At 34.7% G+C, this 17,486-nt stretch overlaps 1 protein-coding gene and 1 long non-coding RNA gene across 2 annotated transcripts; both read left to right on the top strand.

Moving 5' to 3' along the window:
• Positions 1-2,490: 2,490 nt before the first annotated feature.
• Positions 2,491-3,396, top strand: LOC306882868. The gene is made up of 3 exons (XR_013785303.1): positions 2,491-2,718; positions 2,877-3,003; positions 3,118-3,396. It is a non-coding gene; the product is annotated as an uncharacterized lncRNA (long non-coding RNA).
• Positions 3,397-5,836: 2,440 nt separating this feature from the next.
• On the top strand, positions 5,837-9,548 carry LOC306888423 (interleukin-8-like). The gene is made up of 3 exons (XM_079446704.1): positions 5,837-6,079; positions 7,608-7,743; positions 8,522-9,548. The coding sequence occupies exons 1-3, from the start codon at positions 6,025-6,027 to the stop codon at positions 8,628-8,630; spliced, it is 300 nt and encodes a 99-aa protein (XP_079302830.1). The 5' UTR covers positions 5,837-6,024; the 3' UTR covers positions 8,631-9,548.
• The last annotated feature ends 7,938 nt before the right edge of the window (positions 9,549-17,486 follow it).

Genomic DNA, 17,486 nt, shown 5'->3' with positions numbered 1-17,486 from the left:
CTAACACTTTATATTGATGGGTCCACGACATACAACATACTGACTATCAGAAACTTTGCAAGTATCAGTCAACTTATTCTACTAACCCTAAACCTACCGTAACAGTCTACTCTGAGAGTTAGTAGACATGTAGTTGCAAATGAATGAGAATTAGTTGACATGTAGTTACAAAGTTACTTATAGTTAGTAGAATGTCTAAAGTGGACTATCAAAATAAAGTGTAACCGTATTTACACTTTAAAATTATTTAAGGATAATCTAGTGAACTTAAGTTGCTTTAGTCCAGTAAATGTTCATCTTAATATATTACTAATAAATGCTATTCTTATGTTCACTTTATATGTGTGTGTATATATAGATTTCAGCACAAAGATGTGTACCATAACTTGAAGGGGGCATGTTTAAGGTTTTATTTTAAAATTTCCAAGCATTTTATAATGAACTAGCCTATTGGCAAGTAGTAGTGAAATTCTGTGAAATTTTAATCATGCTGATAATTTAGAGGCCTATGAAATTCATGTGTCAAATAAAATACAGTAGGCTTTAGGGCCCAAAAAGTACAGGCCTATTTAAATGACTTGACTCAAATGTTAACAAATATGCTGATGCATTAGTTTTTCAACAGCGCTCTTTTTAAATATACAAATTACAATTTAGTTTTATGTGTGACTCTGATCTATAGCCTAATAAAGAATAAAATCCTGCATTACTTGTGAAAGCTGCGGAGCTTGCAGCCAGTCAAAGTGCAGCTGATGGTTTCCGGCCAGCTTTCAGTTCACCTCAGAGAGTCTGTGATTGTTCTGGTCTGCTCGAGGCTAGTACTAGTGTGTGTGTGTGTGTGTGTGTGTGTGTGTGTGTGTGTGTGATTGAACTGTTTGTTTATTTAGGTGTGGTAAACGTGATTGTTTTAGCGCACGTCTCCTTGTAATCAGCCTTCCTGGTGGTTAGTTTCTGTTAACATTCATGCAATTAACATGCTTGTCTAGTACAAATCAAAATGAAAAATACTTAATCTTATTAAATGGGAAATTACTTAATCTTTAAGTCTGTAAATTATTCTGCTCATTGTTACCCAGCAGGCACTGGATGATAGATTAATTTTTCTTGTGAAACTTGTTCTGTATTATGTTCCAGTTGTTTAACATTTTATATTAATACAAAAATTTGGACATGTTAAGACATTTGCTGTAAATAAAAGCATCTGAATGTGAGAGGCTCTTTTTTCTTCTTTTTTAGCTGAGTTGAGTTTTTGCTCAGTAGCAGTATATGACTGTAAATAACACTTGCATTAATGCAGAACATTACAATCTACTATTGACCATCCTGAGTGAGTTGAGTTGAGTGAAGGGAAGGATGGGTGCGGGGAAGAGGGGATGAAAGGAACTGATGCATATGTCACAGAGGCGTTTTCCCGTGTTTTCTCTCAGTGGGATGTGGAGACAGATGTCTGTATGTTAATGCACTGTGTGTGTGTTGTCCATCTCAGAAGTTCAAAGTGTCTGAGGTTCTGCAATTCTTACATAATCAGTCTACTTTTTGATTACTTTTGACATTGTACTATATCGATATAAAATGGCAAGAAAAATAATCTATATTTCATTTGTTGTTTTTTGACAACATGAATGTCAAGGTTTCCCAAACTGGGGTTTGTAAAGGAACTGCAGGGTGTTCGTGAGTTTAATGAAAAGCCAATAATTACTTAATTCATAAAAATGTCAAATTAAAATACATCATTTTAAAATAACATCAGTCAAAATAAAACATTTGTTTAAAAAAATGTAATGAAATATTTTATTTGTTCACCTAAAGAAAGAAATCGGCTTGTCCGTCTGTTGATAGTGTTTGTGTATGCTTTGGCAGGACTCTCTCTTTTAAAGAACCCCGCTTGCTGACATTACACTTATCAAAACTAATTGCACAACAGATACCCCCTCCTTCAGTAAACCCAAATTCCAGCGAATTAACCCAGGAGATTTAGAGTAAAGCACTATAAAGCACTCGCAAAACGCACTGATGATATATTGTTTACAGTTTTATAAGCATTTTCAGACAGAAATGATCTGAGTAATGTAAGGCAGGCCTTCCCAAAAGGGGTTTGTTGATCAAAGCCAATAATATGTAATAAAAATGAAAAATCAAAAGCTAGAAAGCACTGTACATGCAGAGCGGGTAGATACTGATTACATGTAATATGGATTACGCAATCAGATTTAAAAGATGAAAAAGAAGAATTAGGGAGAATTCTGAATCAGTTATTGCCTGATTATAAGTCTGACTACGAGTCATTTAAAGTGTAATTAACCTAATTACAAGTACTTAATTTTTGGAATCTGATTGCCTTACATTACTCAGATCATTTCTGTCTGAAAATGCTTATAAAACTGTAAACAATATATCATCAGTGCATTTTGCGAGTGCTTTACTCTAAATTTCCTGGGTTAATTCGCTGGAATTTGGGTTTACTGAAGGAGGAGGACCTGTTGCGCAATTAGTTTTGATAAGTGTAATGTCAGCAAGCGGGGTTCTTTAAAAGAGAGTGTTCTGCCAAATCATACACAAACACTATCAACAGACGGACAAGCCGATTTCTTTAAGAAACATCTGCGGTTTTATTCTTTACATGCTTATGCATTGATCACTTATAAAGCACAACGATGAAATTCACATCAGCAGCCTTTGTTTTTCTGACATGCATGACACTGCTGTTCACAACAGAAGGTAAGCAGAGTCATTTTGTGAATGTGACTGTTTGTGATAATATTTTTTTGTATTTATTTTTTATTAAGGGTTTATTTCAGTATGCTAGTATATGTTGAATAAATATTGTAGAGCTTACAGAGATACTTATACTCTTATTTCTATCTTGTTTCATTAAGTCATCACTGCCAGACAGCTACGCTGCCTGTGTGTTGGAACGTATTTGGGAAAACCAATTAACCCTAAACAAATACAGAAAGTAAAAATGATTCCTGCTGGAGCATGGTGCAAAAACGTGGAGATCATGTGAGTGTGACATAAAGCAGAGATCAATGCAATGCAGAAGTCTGAATGCATGAAGTCAAATTAAAAATGTGACATTGACCAGAAATTGCCTAACAAACTTTTTTTGTCTTACAGTGCCACTTTGAACAATGGACAGACGTGCCTCAATCCCAATGATGAATGGGTGAAAAAGATCCTCGAAGGATAATTTCCCATCTGTGTTTGCATGCAAAAATGTATGTTTTCTCTTACTGTATGTTCTAGCACAAATTTTCTTCTGCATATTTCTACAGACCTGTGAAAAAAATGTATTGTCATTTTGGCTGAAAGCAACATTGCTGGCTAATACTTTGCACGAATATGGACAATTTTGTAATGTAGAAAAAAATAAAAAAAATGGTGTTGTTTTTCCTCAATCTTCTGTTCTTTGTCCACTTCACTAAATATGATATGATCTGTTTTATATATTATATTCAAAATATTTTAAATTATTTTATTTTAGATTTAAACATTTGCAGCATGACTGATTTGAAAAAAAAAAAAAAAAAAAAAATTGTGCGTTTATTTGCTATCTGGGTAAATGTCCTATGGTGATTTCATAATACATACTAAATGATGCAAGATGCTTTTTTACTTCCACTGGTCTTCTCTCTAAAGCGCTTAATGTAGCTCTGCACCAGAGGTTTCCACATCAAATGCCTTTCTCCTGCATGGAAGTCATAGGAGCATATGTATGAGTAATAAATGCACCTGTGCTGTAACTTGTCATGATGACCTCTTCCTTCGTGTATATTTTTGTAGATTTATCCACAGATTAAAAACTACTTGCAAGACATAGAGCACAATTTCTTATCTGTTGGGTAGCGACCAAAATAATGGTTGAAATAATCCTGTTTAATTAAGTATACAGAAGTTAGGAGAGCAAAATAAAGTGGGATATATATTATTATAGAATAAGTTTTTAAAAGGGAGGAAATGCACTTCATTTTGTTATTGGTATTCAATCAACAGTATTTTTATAAAATATTGTGTGCTGAAAAATAATGGTGAAACTTATTACAAAGACACAGCAAATAACACATCGAATACTTAAAGCAGCCGATGGAAGCAAGAAACTCACTGTGACATTTTCTGCTGACCCTCCTCTTGTTCAGGGACTCATTATTCTGCTCTTTAGATTCTTGTGAAACTTGTTCTGTATTATGTTCCAGTTGTTTAACATTTTATATTAATATAAATATTTGAACATGTTAAGACATTTGCTGTAAATAAAAGCATCTGAATGTGAGAGGCTCTTTTTTCTTCTTCTTTAGCTGAGTTGAGTTTTTGCTCAGTAGCAGTATATGATAGATAGATAGATAGATAGATAGATAGATAGATAGATAGATAGATAGATAGATAGATAGATAGATAGATAGATAGATAGATAGATAGATAGAACGATAGATAGATAGATAGATAGATAGATAGATAGATAGATAGATAGATAGATAGATAGATAGATAGATAGATAGATAGATAGATAGATAGATAGATAGATAGATGATAGATAGATAGATAGATAGATAGATAGATAGATAGATAGATAGATAGATAGATAGATAGATAGATAGATAGATAGATAGATAGATAGATAGATAGATAGATAGATAGAACGATAGATAGAACGATAGATAGATAGATAGATAGATAGATAGATAGATAGATAGATAGATAGATAGATAGATAGATAGATAGATAGATAGATAGATAGATAGATAGATAGATAGATAGATAGATAGATAGACAGATAGATAGATAGATAGAACGATAGATAGATAGATAGACAGACAGACAGACAGACAGACAGACAGACAGACAGACAGACAGACAGACAGACAGACAGACAGACAGACAGACAGACAGACAGACAGACAGATAGATAGATAGATAGACAGATAGACAGATAGACAGATAGACAGATAGATAGATAGACAGATAGACAGATAGACAGATAGATAGATAGATAGATAGACAGATAGACAGATAGATAGATAGATAGATAGATAGATCTGCACCAGAGGTTTCCACATCAAATGCCTTTCTCCTGCATGAAAGTCATAGGAGCGTATGTATGAGTAATAAATGCACCTGTGCTGTAACTTTTCGTGAGGTTTTTTTTTATTAACTCATTTGTCTTCATGTATTATGCCTCTAAACTGATGATGACCTCTTCCTTCGTGTATATTTTTGCAGATTTATCTTTCCCGATAACATGATTCACTCGACATGTGTGCTTCTCTCATGTCCTGTAGTAAGACTGCTGCTCTGTTCAGTCTCAGAACGCACAGCATAATAATTATTAGACCAATTTTTGAATTTGTCTTGTGAAACTTGCTCTGTATTAGTGTCACTGAATAAAAGCGTCTACTAAATGCTTAAATGTAATGTCAATGCTTATAAATATCAATTATACAAATAGCAAATATTAATATAAATATCAGGTTATTAACAAGATGATCATTTGATTAACATTTATAAAGTTAACATTATTATTTATATCCATATTAATTAATTAATATTATTGATATATTCTTAATAATTAATATTAATTAATTATATATTAATTATATATTCAATATTTATATAATAATATATTCTAATTTTAAATTTCATAATGAACAATTCATTGATTTGTTTGGGCTATTAAAGAAATGTTCCACCTGTGGTAAGCAGTCAAATGCAAATCATGCACTTGATGTATAATTTTTGGTAAAAACAGTCTGGGACTCCAGGGGGATTTTGAACGTGGTAACCGGGCCGAACATGAGATGTGTCCAGATGACCCACAGCTGATGAACATGTGAACAGATTCAAACCACATATTTACACATGAGCCTTCACACGCACACGAATAGACAGAACCACACACAGAACGATTAGGAGAAGTGAAATAAAATCACTACTTTGTGGATCACGAGGCCTTTGAAATCATAATATATATAGCAGCATATTATCTTCAGAGTTTCTACACAGAAATCAACTGCAGAAGCTTCAACCAACATGAACGCCTTCCTGATGTTAACCGTTATTGGAGCCAGCATCGTTCTGTCCGATGGTAAGCTTCATCTTCACTATTTGTTTATCATCACTGCTGAGAAAACAATACAAACCCTCACAGAATGTGGTTTTAATGGTTATAATGGGAATTGTACTGGTTTTAATGGAAACTGTAATGATGCCTATTGGTCTCTTCTGGTAATTGGTCACCTTCTATTGATGGCTTGTTAAAACCAAATGGAGTATGTACCAAAACACACTACAGGAAAACATTTTTATATGGTTTTAATGGCTAAAACGTTGATGGTTTGTAATATTTGTAGTGGAAACCATTAGAATTTCTGTGATGGTTTCTATTGTTTTTGTTTGTTTGTTTTAGCAGGGATATTTAACTTAAATCACTAATTAGCTGGTTTGTTGATGGTCTACCAGGTCGAAACCAGATCCACTGGCAATAGAAGCCATGTAAAATTTCTCCAGCAGGACAAGCATTGCATGTTATTTCTAAAAAATACTCTGGACTCTATTCTTATTTCAACAAATAAGCGGCTGCATGTATTTTCCCCAGTTGAGTGGAATTCACTTGAACCAATTGCTTCACTGTGCTGGTCAAAACGGTGTAAATGCAACAAAAACTATTAACTACTATGCTTTCTTTTTTATTATAAAATGATCAAATCATTAAAATGTCGACAAATTTATAGCTATAACATTGACCCGAGATAAGGTTAAAAACAGACTTTAATTACTGGATTCACTGAGATCGTCCACATATTTTGAAGCATTACTTTTTAATTTAGAAGGAAATATGAGTTACCATGTATTGACTGACAGCTCTTGTGTTGCCATGTTGAGAGAAATCAGGAGTAAGTGCAGAGGCGTTGTGAGCACTGTGTGCATATGATGCTTAATTCTAGACTAAATATGAACATGTATTTAGAATTTACTCATCTCATTTGAAAAATACATATTCAGTATTCCTCAAAATGAATAAAAACAGTCAAATGCAAACTCAGAATATTCTACAATCCTGCAATAATTGTGTTAAATAAGACAAATATCATTTATGCTATGTATTTAATCCCATTTTATATAATGAATGCATCATATTCTTCATGCAATTCGTTTGAGCTGCACTCTCTTCTGTACAGACATGAATTTACATTTCCTTCAGCCTGAAATGTATTCATTTCACTTTTGTTGTGAAAGGGCTTTTACGTTTGTAAAATAATTTTTTTCTCTTAAAAACAAACAAGTAAGCCCTGTCCAGATTTAAAAAGTATAACTCAAAAGTAATGTAATGCATTGCTTTCCATAAAAAGTCATTAGTTACTATTGCAATATTTTAATGCATTACTTTTAAAAGTAGCTTTCCCCAACACTGAATATTTCAAGCCATGTATGTCCCTGTACACCATGTCAGCATCTTCCATGGAACCGTGATGAACTTGCTTAACGTTTCCTCAAAACTGTTGCACTCCAGGGTACTGTTTTGCACATGACCGTTAAATCACATGTGAGTCTACAGTTGTGTAATTGCTGGACACAGTTTCCCAGAGACTGACAGTGGTGTTGTTCCTCCCCAGCCGTGCAGCCTCTGGGTGCGGGTTACAACAGCCGCTGCATGTGTCTGAGGCTGGAGTCGCGGATCATCCCTCAGGAGAACCTGCGCCGCGTGGAGATCCTGCCCAGAGGCCCACACTGCAAGACCACTGAGGTTATGTAAGTATTTCTGCAAACCAGTGAAGCATCTTGCTAAAGTATTTCAATTCACCTCTCAGTTACGAGACTGGACCAGTGTTGCCAAATCATTTTCAGGGGAAGTTGCTAAAGGAAGGTCGATGTGTTGCTAAAAGTTGCCAAATGATGTTATGTCATTGCACAATGCCATCATTACGAATTACGACGCAAAATTGTGTCACTACATCAAATCTCAGCAAAAAATATAGTTTAGACATTTTCATTTAGATTTGTTCGTAAAATAATATAATGTAATATAACATTAAAATATAACTGTATTTTTAAATACAGCATTGAATTATTGAACACTTACAAATTTTTTGAACAATTGCAATTTATTTTTTATTAGCTAGTAAACTAGTAAAACTACACATTCTGTAAAACACAGACCTCTTCTGCTCACCAAGGCTGTATTTATTTGATCAAAAATGCTGTAAAAACAAACCTTTTTTTTAAATGCAAAGTTGAATTTTCAGCATTGCTCCAGTCTTCAGAGTCACATGATCCTTCAGAAATCATTCTAATATACTGATTTGCTGCTCAAAATAGCATTTATTATTAATTTTAGAAAGCCATTGTGCTGCGTAATATTGAATAAGAAGTTCAAAAGTTTATTTTAAATAGAACATTAAAAAATAACTTTTCACTTTTGAATGCAACTTTGCTAATAAACCTATTCATTACTTTTTACTGACCCCAAACTTTTCAGCTGTAGTGAAAAGTCTACATAAATGTAATATATATTTTTTGATCTTTTCAGTGCTGGTTTGTCAAGTGGAGAGAGGATCTGTCTGAACCCCAGGACACCATGGGTTAAGAAACTCATTCTGTTCATTGAGAGAAAGGAGCGAGTGATCAAGAAAGTGTAGAGGATGTTTATGTTGTAACCCTCTGATTTTCACTACTCTCAAGACTCAAGTGTTTATAGTACTTGTCTCTGACATCTTTTTGGTTCCTTCAGAATACTATTTTCTGTTTGTTAGTTTATCTTGTATTGTAAGCCTCTCATTTTGATTAATATGTGTTTGTCCTGACAGTTATTTCAAGATGAACCAAAATGATGTGTCTGCTACACTACACACATATCGTACACTGATTGATTAACGGTTTCAATTTTATACTGATACACAAGTTTTTGGTGTTGCTTGTAATTGCCGTTTCACTGGAAAAAAAAAAAAAGTGTGGAATGTATGGAGGATGTTTTTTAATAAATCTTTTCTTTTTAAAAAATCCATTGTGCTTAGTGTCTTTTGAGGAGATTAGTCAAATTTTCTCAAGAAATCGTTCTCCCAGCAGGTTTTCTTGGATATTAAATTTCACAATGATTTCAGTCCAGATGGAGTTTAAATGAGAGTCTGATGAAATCACAAGCCTCGTTCATTATCCCAAACATGTACCGTATTGTGGGGCAATCCACTTACTAAAGAAATTCACATGCTGTCTTGGAATTTGATTGGATTTATTGCTCATGAGAAAGTAGTGCTTATCATTTTGATTCACAGAAGCGGCATGCAGCCAATTTTCACCTGTTATCAGTTTGATTTCATTTCTATAGATAAAAGGTCATTCATATGTGAATATCTTTCCTCCTTCAAAAAACACGTGTGTCTAAAATTAGATATGCTTTCTGGTTTGCACTATAATGCATTGGTGTCATGAGTATGAATCACTTATGTTGTAATACTCCAGTCTTGTCAATTCCTTTGGATCATAAAAGCTTCTGGTAAATAACACATGTAAAAAATGTGGAACTCAGAAACTATGTAATAAAGATATATAACTGTCAGACCTCTGTTGTGTGTGCCTTGTGTTTCCACGTGCTCCCTGTGTTTCCATGCCTATATTTGGTTTGTTTCCTGTCCTTGTTAAATGTGATTAGTAGGTTATTCTGTTCCAGGTGTGTTTACATTTACATTTACATTTATTTATTTAGCTGACGCTTTTATCCAAAGCGACTTACAATTGCTATATATGTCAGAGGTCGCACGCCTCTGGAGCAACTAGGGGTTAAGTGTCTTGCTCAGGGACACATTGGTGTCTCACAGTGGATTCGAACCCGGGTCTCTCACACCAAAGGCATGTGTCTTATCCACTGCGCAATCACCACCCCTTTGAGTTCATTATCCTGTGTATTTATAGTCCTGTCTGCTGTATGTGTGTATTAATAAATATACACAGTACACACACTTATACAACTTTTATTTTGGATGTGATTAATCACGATTTATCGTTTGACAGCACTAGAAAATACTGTAAAAAGTAATGTAGGCTATATAAAACACGTAAACATACAGCCACAGTGTGACGATGCGCCTAAATGTCCCAGGTGGTTTATGAAAGGTTTTAGGTATTTAGATGTTTATGTATTGAAGGTATATCAGTTATTCTATGCTTCCTCTTTCAGTTAGGCCTGGGATTACCTTTAGCAGCGTAACATCAAAGTTTTTTATCATTTTATCGTGACATGGCCTACATTTATATTCGAAGCATTTTGAAATTTTGAATTTACAATATTAAAATTACATTTTGTATTTTATGCATGGAATTTAAGGTTACTTATTTTATTTAAATATATACCTTTTTAAAGGCATTTATAATGCAACAGCTTTATAAATATTGTTCTTTTAAAAATCCTCTTAATCAGAGAAAGGCAGGTATATATTTTAATGCATAAGCACTCATTTATACTGTAACAATTAGTCTTGTTTCTCTTTTGAACCATTAGAGTGCTGTTAGATATAGTTTGGAGTATTAAAGAAATGAATGCTTTTACTCAGCAAGGATGCATTAAATTGATCAGAAGTGGCAGTTAAGTCATTTTAATGTTATAAAAGATTTCCATTTCAGATAAATGCTTTTCTTTTTTGAACTTGCTATTCATTGAAAAATCCTGGTTCATGTATCACAGTTTCCACAAAAAATATGAAGCAGCACAACTGTTTTCTACACTTTTATAATGATAAGAAATGTTTCTTGAGCATATCAGAATGATTTCTGAAGCATCGTGTGACACTGAAGACTGGAGTAATGATGCTGAAAAATTCAGCTGCGCATAACAAGAATAAATTACATTCGGACATATATTCAAATTGAAAACAGTTATTTTAAATAGTAATAATAATTTCACTGTTTTTACTGTATTTTTGATCAAGAAAATACATCCTTGGTGAGACTTTCAGAAACTTCTAACTGATCCCAAACGTTTGAACAGTAGTGTATATGTGACCCTGGAGCACAAAACCAGTTATAAGTAGCACGGTTATATTTGCAGCAAAAGCCAAAAATACACTGCATGGGTCAAAATTGTCAATTTTTCTTTTATGCCAAAAATCATTAGTATATTAAGTAGAGATCATGTTCCATGAAGATATTTTGTAAATTTCCTACCGTAAATATATCAAAACATACTTTTTGATCAGTAATATGCATTGATAAGAACTTCATTTGGACAACTCTAAGGGCGATTTTCTCAATATTTTCATCTTTTTGCACCCTTAGATTACAGATTTTTGAAATAGTTGTATCTCGGCCTAATATTGTCCGATCCTAACAAACCATATCAAATTATGTATAAATCTCAATTTAAAAAAAATTGACCCTTATGACTGGTTTTGTGGTCCAGGGTCACATATTAGCCCCTTTCACACAGTAATACCAGTAAATTGCTGTAAAATTACCAGAACGACTTTACCTGTAAATTCAAAACTGCGCTGTTCACACAGGCAACGGCATTCCATCTTTTTTTCCGGTAACACCGTAGCACCATTCACACGTCGGTTTTACATTACCGGTAAATTATTTGACATCATAAAATGGAAATGACCTCTAAACAGCTGCGCCTCCCGGTGTTTTTCCTCCCGGTGTTGTTGATCAGTGTTTTTGCAGATGTTTTCATTTTTGTGCCAAATGTTCACATGAAGCTTCTTTTGGCCCAGAGAGATCGCATTACACGACTTCAATCACAGCGTGGAGTAAATGCACCATCTGCATCAGAATGGTATGATTGGCCCAGAGCTTTTGAATTTTGAAGAATTACGGCAACTTACTGGTAATGTTACAACTTCTCATATATTTTTGAAAAGGTCCTGTTCACATGATCTCCTTACGGCAATTTACAGGTAATTTTCCTGACACGTCTGTATCTGTGAAAGGGCTTATTGTATTACATTTTGGAACAGAGGCTGCTTCCTAACTGATTAGATCTTTATCTTGCAGGTGTGAATGAGCTGCAGCTGAGTAAACGTGTCATTAAAGCAATAACCAAAGAGAGACTGGAGGAGGCCAGAGGAGCAAGACCTGGCCTGTGTGTTGATCTCAGCATGACTGACAATCTCTGCAGTCTGGCAAGTTGAAACCTGACCTTGCTTGCTTGATAAGTAGAGTGAGATTTTTATTTATAAAATTTTTCTTTTCTCACAGGAAATCAGCCGTCTTGCATGTCAGATCAGGCGCCTCTACAGATGCAATAAGAAAGCCTTCCAGCCTTTCCGCATATTTCTGACCGAGTTAAAAGAGTCTTCTGCATAAGGAATGTGTTCGGATGAATGACGGCTTCCTGAAATTATTTGGTTAGTCTACTCTTAATTTTAAAACGTTTAATAGTAAAAGCAGAATCATAGAAATGATGTACAGTTATTGCGTCTCTGAATCCCACAGATTGATGTGACTGAGGAGAGCTGGTTTCATCTGTTTCCCTCTGAAGATGTGATATATTTAACCCCGGACGCAAGTGAAGGTTCATGTCACACATATTCTATATTGCATTAAGCATTAAAAGTCAACATGAAATCAAAATTTAGCCTATTTTTTAAGTGCATGGTCCTGGTTCATTGGCACACACTGTATCAAATGGTGATAATGTTTGTCTTTGTGGCATTTTTATCCAAATTCTATATTAACCTAATGTAATATGAAACAACTTTAATATTATTTATGTATCATTATAATATTTCTTAATATTTTTAATGGTTTTTAATTTTATATATTCATTTGCTTTTATTTTTTATATTTAACTTCAATTTTGTTTTGTTTTTTTATTAGTTTATATACATATAAAATGTTGTTATTTTTATATTATTTTATTTCGGTTTTAGTCATTTTAGTACGTCATCTAAGCTTTTTTTGTAGTCTGTGGGACTCTGGTCTAAATAAATTAAACTGTATAACAGCTTCAGTGCAATTCATGTTATAATGTTAGAATTAAAGAACAATAAACATAATACATATTACAGTTGCACTTGTCTGTAGTCAATGCAGTTATTTTCAAGCTGTTGTTGACATCCTGTCTAAAACGTGATTTAGCCAAAAAACAACAATAACATTACCACTTTAATGTCTTGCAATATCCGTGCATGCAAAGGTTCTGCGCGATCGTCTTATATTCTCGAGGTCTGAATTGATATGACGAAATGATTGACGAACTTGCTGTTGGGGCAGTACTGAAACATGTCTAAGCTGTTTACCAATCACAATGCACTGGGACAGCTAACCAATCACAACACATTTAGTTTTTCGGAAGCCGGGCCTTCATTAAACCCAGAACTAATCGAGCCGTTTGTGTCAGGCTGTCAGATTTTCGAACCACCGAGAATGAGAGCATGTTCTAGTACACCCCCAAAACAAAATCAAGACTTTGTAAAAGAGCATAATAGGACCACTTTAACAATAACACTGCCTTATACACCATCTGTGTCATTTTTCCACGTTGAATATTGTGTTCCAATCATAAATGAGTCGAATGTGAAAGTAAAATTGGTTGAGTGTGATATTAAGGTAGTTAAGTCGTAAAGTTAAGATAAAATTAATGTGAATGCTCCAAGACATGTTTCTTTCATTTTAGTTCTGTGTAAATATTTAACAAGTTTCCCTGTTAGCTTTAGAGCACGTGGAGGAAGATAAAGTCGACTTCCTTGGAGGTTTAGTGGATGAAACCATACAAAAGGTGAGGCTCATACTTGTGTTCATATCGTCATTTATTAAAGGTACATTAATGAGTGAAACAGCTAAACTAAATGTGATCTCATGCTGTATTCTTTAAGAAAATAAGCTACACAAGGGCAAAAGAGCTCGGCGTTCGCACGGCGCAGCTACTGATTGACGAGTACATGTGAAGAGACCAAACCCCAAAAACTTCCACTCCAAAATCCTTGCCATCAATCAAGGTGATCCCACTCTCTGACTCAGCTTTTACATCATAATCCCGTAGTGAAACTGGGTGTATAATTCACATGTGCTGATGTGTTCCAGTGTTTGAAATCCTTCTCACATTTCAGGACACTAAAGACTGGACTGAAGCGCTTGCTGCTGGAATACCTCCAGGAAAAGGTTACATGGTGGCATCAGCGGCATCTACAGACATAAACACACGCACACACTTTGGTTTCATAGAGTTTACAAGGCCTTGGGCCTATAATATTGTTATGAACTCATTTATATATTAGATAACTTTGTTTGACTGAAGTGACTTCAATTCTAAATACTTGACTGCATCTTTTGTATCACTTTTATTTTGAAATGCTCTAATTCGGTTGTCTCAGAGATGGTTTTTGCACAAACAGAGCTGATGGATGTTTTGTCAGCATTAAAGCCACCGGTTAACACTGATATATGCAAGGATCACATAACAAGTGATAAAGTAATGAATATGTCTGTGTTTGTTAATCTTTTGTTGAAAGCTGTCTTTCAGTGTCAAACATAGAGGCTGTTAGATTGTTTAATCTAATGCATTAGGAACATTACATGGGGCCTTTATCTTTGTAATAACCAGTCTTGACTATAAATGTGTTTTGGTTAAATAGTTGAGCATCAGCGCGATCTATTGGCTGATGTTTGCAACTGCATACTGTACTGCCTTCACCAAAGCCCACTGAAGATTGTATATAAAAGAATAGTTCAGCCAAAATTAAAATTTGCTGAAAATGTACTCTCCCCCAGGCCATCCAAGATATAGATGACTTTGTTTCTTCATAGGCATAGATTTGGAGAAATGTAGCATTGCATCACTTGCTCAGCAGTGGATGCTCTGCAGTGAATGGGTGCCGTCAGAATGAGAGTCCAAACAGCTGATAAAAACATCACAATAATACACACCACTCCAGTTCATCAATTAATGCCTTGTGACGTGAAAATCTATGTTTGTAAGAAACAAATCAATCAATAAGACGTTTAATTTTCAGCAACTTCTCATTTTGAGTGAACTACTTAAACACCAGATTTTTAAATTACTTCAAAATGCCATTTTTGTAAAATATACTGCGATTTAAAAAAAAATTGTAGTGCAAGTTTAACTAAAATATTCATGCGCTAATTGCCAATGAAAACTATTGGTTTGCCACCGGAAAGGATTGTGTGCATTTAGAACCACTTTAAATGCATAGATTCACAGTTTATCCAAATGTGCCTAAATATATGCTGACACGAAAAATCCACGATGGATCTGGTGAACCCATTAACAAGTGATTTATAATGTAAGTTCATTTTAATTAACTGAATCAATGTTAATACTTAATGTGTATAATTTAAAAAAGGAGAGTCTTTTTGTAGATTGTTTAGAGAGAGCATAAATACATCTACAAAGATATAAATACAACTACATTTAATTGGTGGATTAGAACAACCTTGATTTAAGATGACATTTAAAACACAATGTATATAGAATATCTTAAAAAGTCCATTACAGCATTATTTTTTTAAAATATCTAATCTAATAAAGTAACAAGCCCCGTGAAGCCTTGGTTTACAGTGAATTTATAACAGCTAAAGGGCGTAACGTTAGCTGTTATAAAACCACGGCTTCACGGGGCTTATTGCGTTTATAAAATGGTTATTCCATATACTTAATAAGATTTCACAAAATAAAACAGAGTAAATAAAGTGAAATGATATTAATAAAAGCATTATTCTTCCGCCAAACAATGTAGTTCCTCAGAAGCGGTTGCCAAGCAACACAATAATGTAAACAATGTATGTTTCGACTTTAACATGACCGCTCAAGGAAGCCCCGCCTTCTGAATGAAAGAGCCAATCGCTAATCGGTAAAATTAGCGCGTCACTGCAGCTGCCGTTAGAAGTCCCGGTTGCTACAGAAACAGTGAGACGCGCACTCAGGACTGCGCATGCGCACTGACTGATCTAGCCTGAGAAATAAACTTTGTATAACGCTATTTGAGCAAAAGAAACAACACTTATGACACAGTTGATATACGATTTCATTGGAGATTACAAATATGAAATTTAATCCTAAATTTAGCGAACAATTACAGAGAATTTGATGTTTGCCCATTAAAAACAATAAGAGCTGCTCTTGGACAAAAAAGACTCCGATAAAACCTAACCAACCAAATACAAAGAACTATACTGTCATAACAAATATCTTTACATGTAAAATAAACCACTCTGAACGTGCTCTCTCCCTCAAAGATTCATAAAGAAGCCATGAACGTTCATCAATGATAATAATCCGAGAATAAATCACAGATAATCACCCGATTCACGCTCAGAGGAGAGCACTATCACTCTTCATCGTGGTTTGGGAAACGCAACACTTTCGAAACACATTTCCTAGTTAAAAACTATAGAAATGATCCCTGAAAGTATAGTCTTAACTTCTCAGCGCGCGCGCCGGGAACGCCCTCAAAGGCGTGAGGAGGCTCGAAGACGGTAGTGCGTGATGGCGTCACCGCGGCGCCTTCCAACCGATGAGAAAAACAACGCGCAAAACTCCTCGCTTTAAGAGGGCATATCGCTATAAAAGAGCATGGTTCGTACTAAAAGACCACACATATTCACTGTATAATGATGTAAATAGACTGATTTGATAAAGTCCACAAAGTTAAACGTGACTTCAGAATAGTCTGATGAAGCAGCGGTGACTTAAACATCATGTGTTGAATTCCACCAACCCTTAACTTTTTGTGACAGTATATTCATTATTATATGTTTAAGTACTCTGTAACTGAATTTAATGTTATATCGTTCAATAAAGCATGTAAAACATAAACTAAAGTTGCAAATACTGCCATTACCCACAATCCTCCTCGGTGTCAGCCTTCCTGTTCGTGGTGAGCAGGATATATTTGTCATGTGTGTTAAACCAAGCAGGTTTAGGTTAATACAGCTACGTTTGAAAATTGTAATACACATTAGTATATCTGAATTGTAGAGGAGACTACATATAAATGTTTTATGCCTATAGTGGTGTCTCAGATAACTAGGTCCCGTCATGCAACTCGACTTCAAGCATCGTATCGACCTGCAGTTACATATTTCATCCAGCAGGTGTTTAGTCTACTGTAGACATCAATGATCTATAGAGAGAAAAGTCAGGGAGGAATGATCTATAGAGAGAAGAGTCAGGGAGGAATTATCTATAGAGAGAAGGGTCAGGGAGGAGTTATCTATAGAGAGAAGAGTCAGGGAGGAGTTATCTATAGAGAGAAGAGTCAGGGAGGAATTATCTATAGAGAGAAGAGTCAGGGAGGAGTTATCTATAGAGAGAAGAGTCAGGGAGGAATGATCTATAGAGAGAAGAGTCAGGGAGGAATTATCTATAGAGAGAAGAGTCAGGGAGGAATTATCTATAGAGAGAAGAGTCAGGGAGGAATGATCTATAGAGAGAAGAGTCAGGGAGGAATGATCTATAGAGAGAAGAGTCAGGGAGGAATTATCTATAGAGAGAAGAGTCAGGGAGGAATTATCTATAGAGAGAAGAGTCAGGGAGGAATTAT

This window comes from Barbus barbus, assembly GCF_936440315.1.
Source record: "Barbus barbus genome assembly, chromosome: 2".
NCBI classification, from domain to species: domain Eukaryota; kingdom Metazoa; phylum Chordata; class Actinopteri; order Cypriniformes; family Cyprinidae; genus Barbus; species Barbus barbus.
Note: the sequence above shows the minus strand (reverse complement) of the source record. Positions and strands in the feature narration are given on the sequence as shown.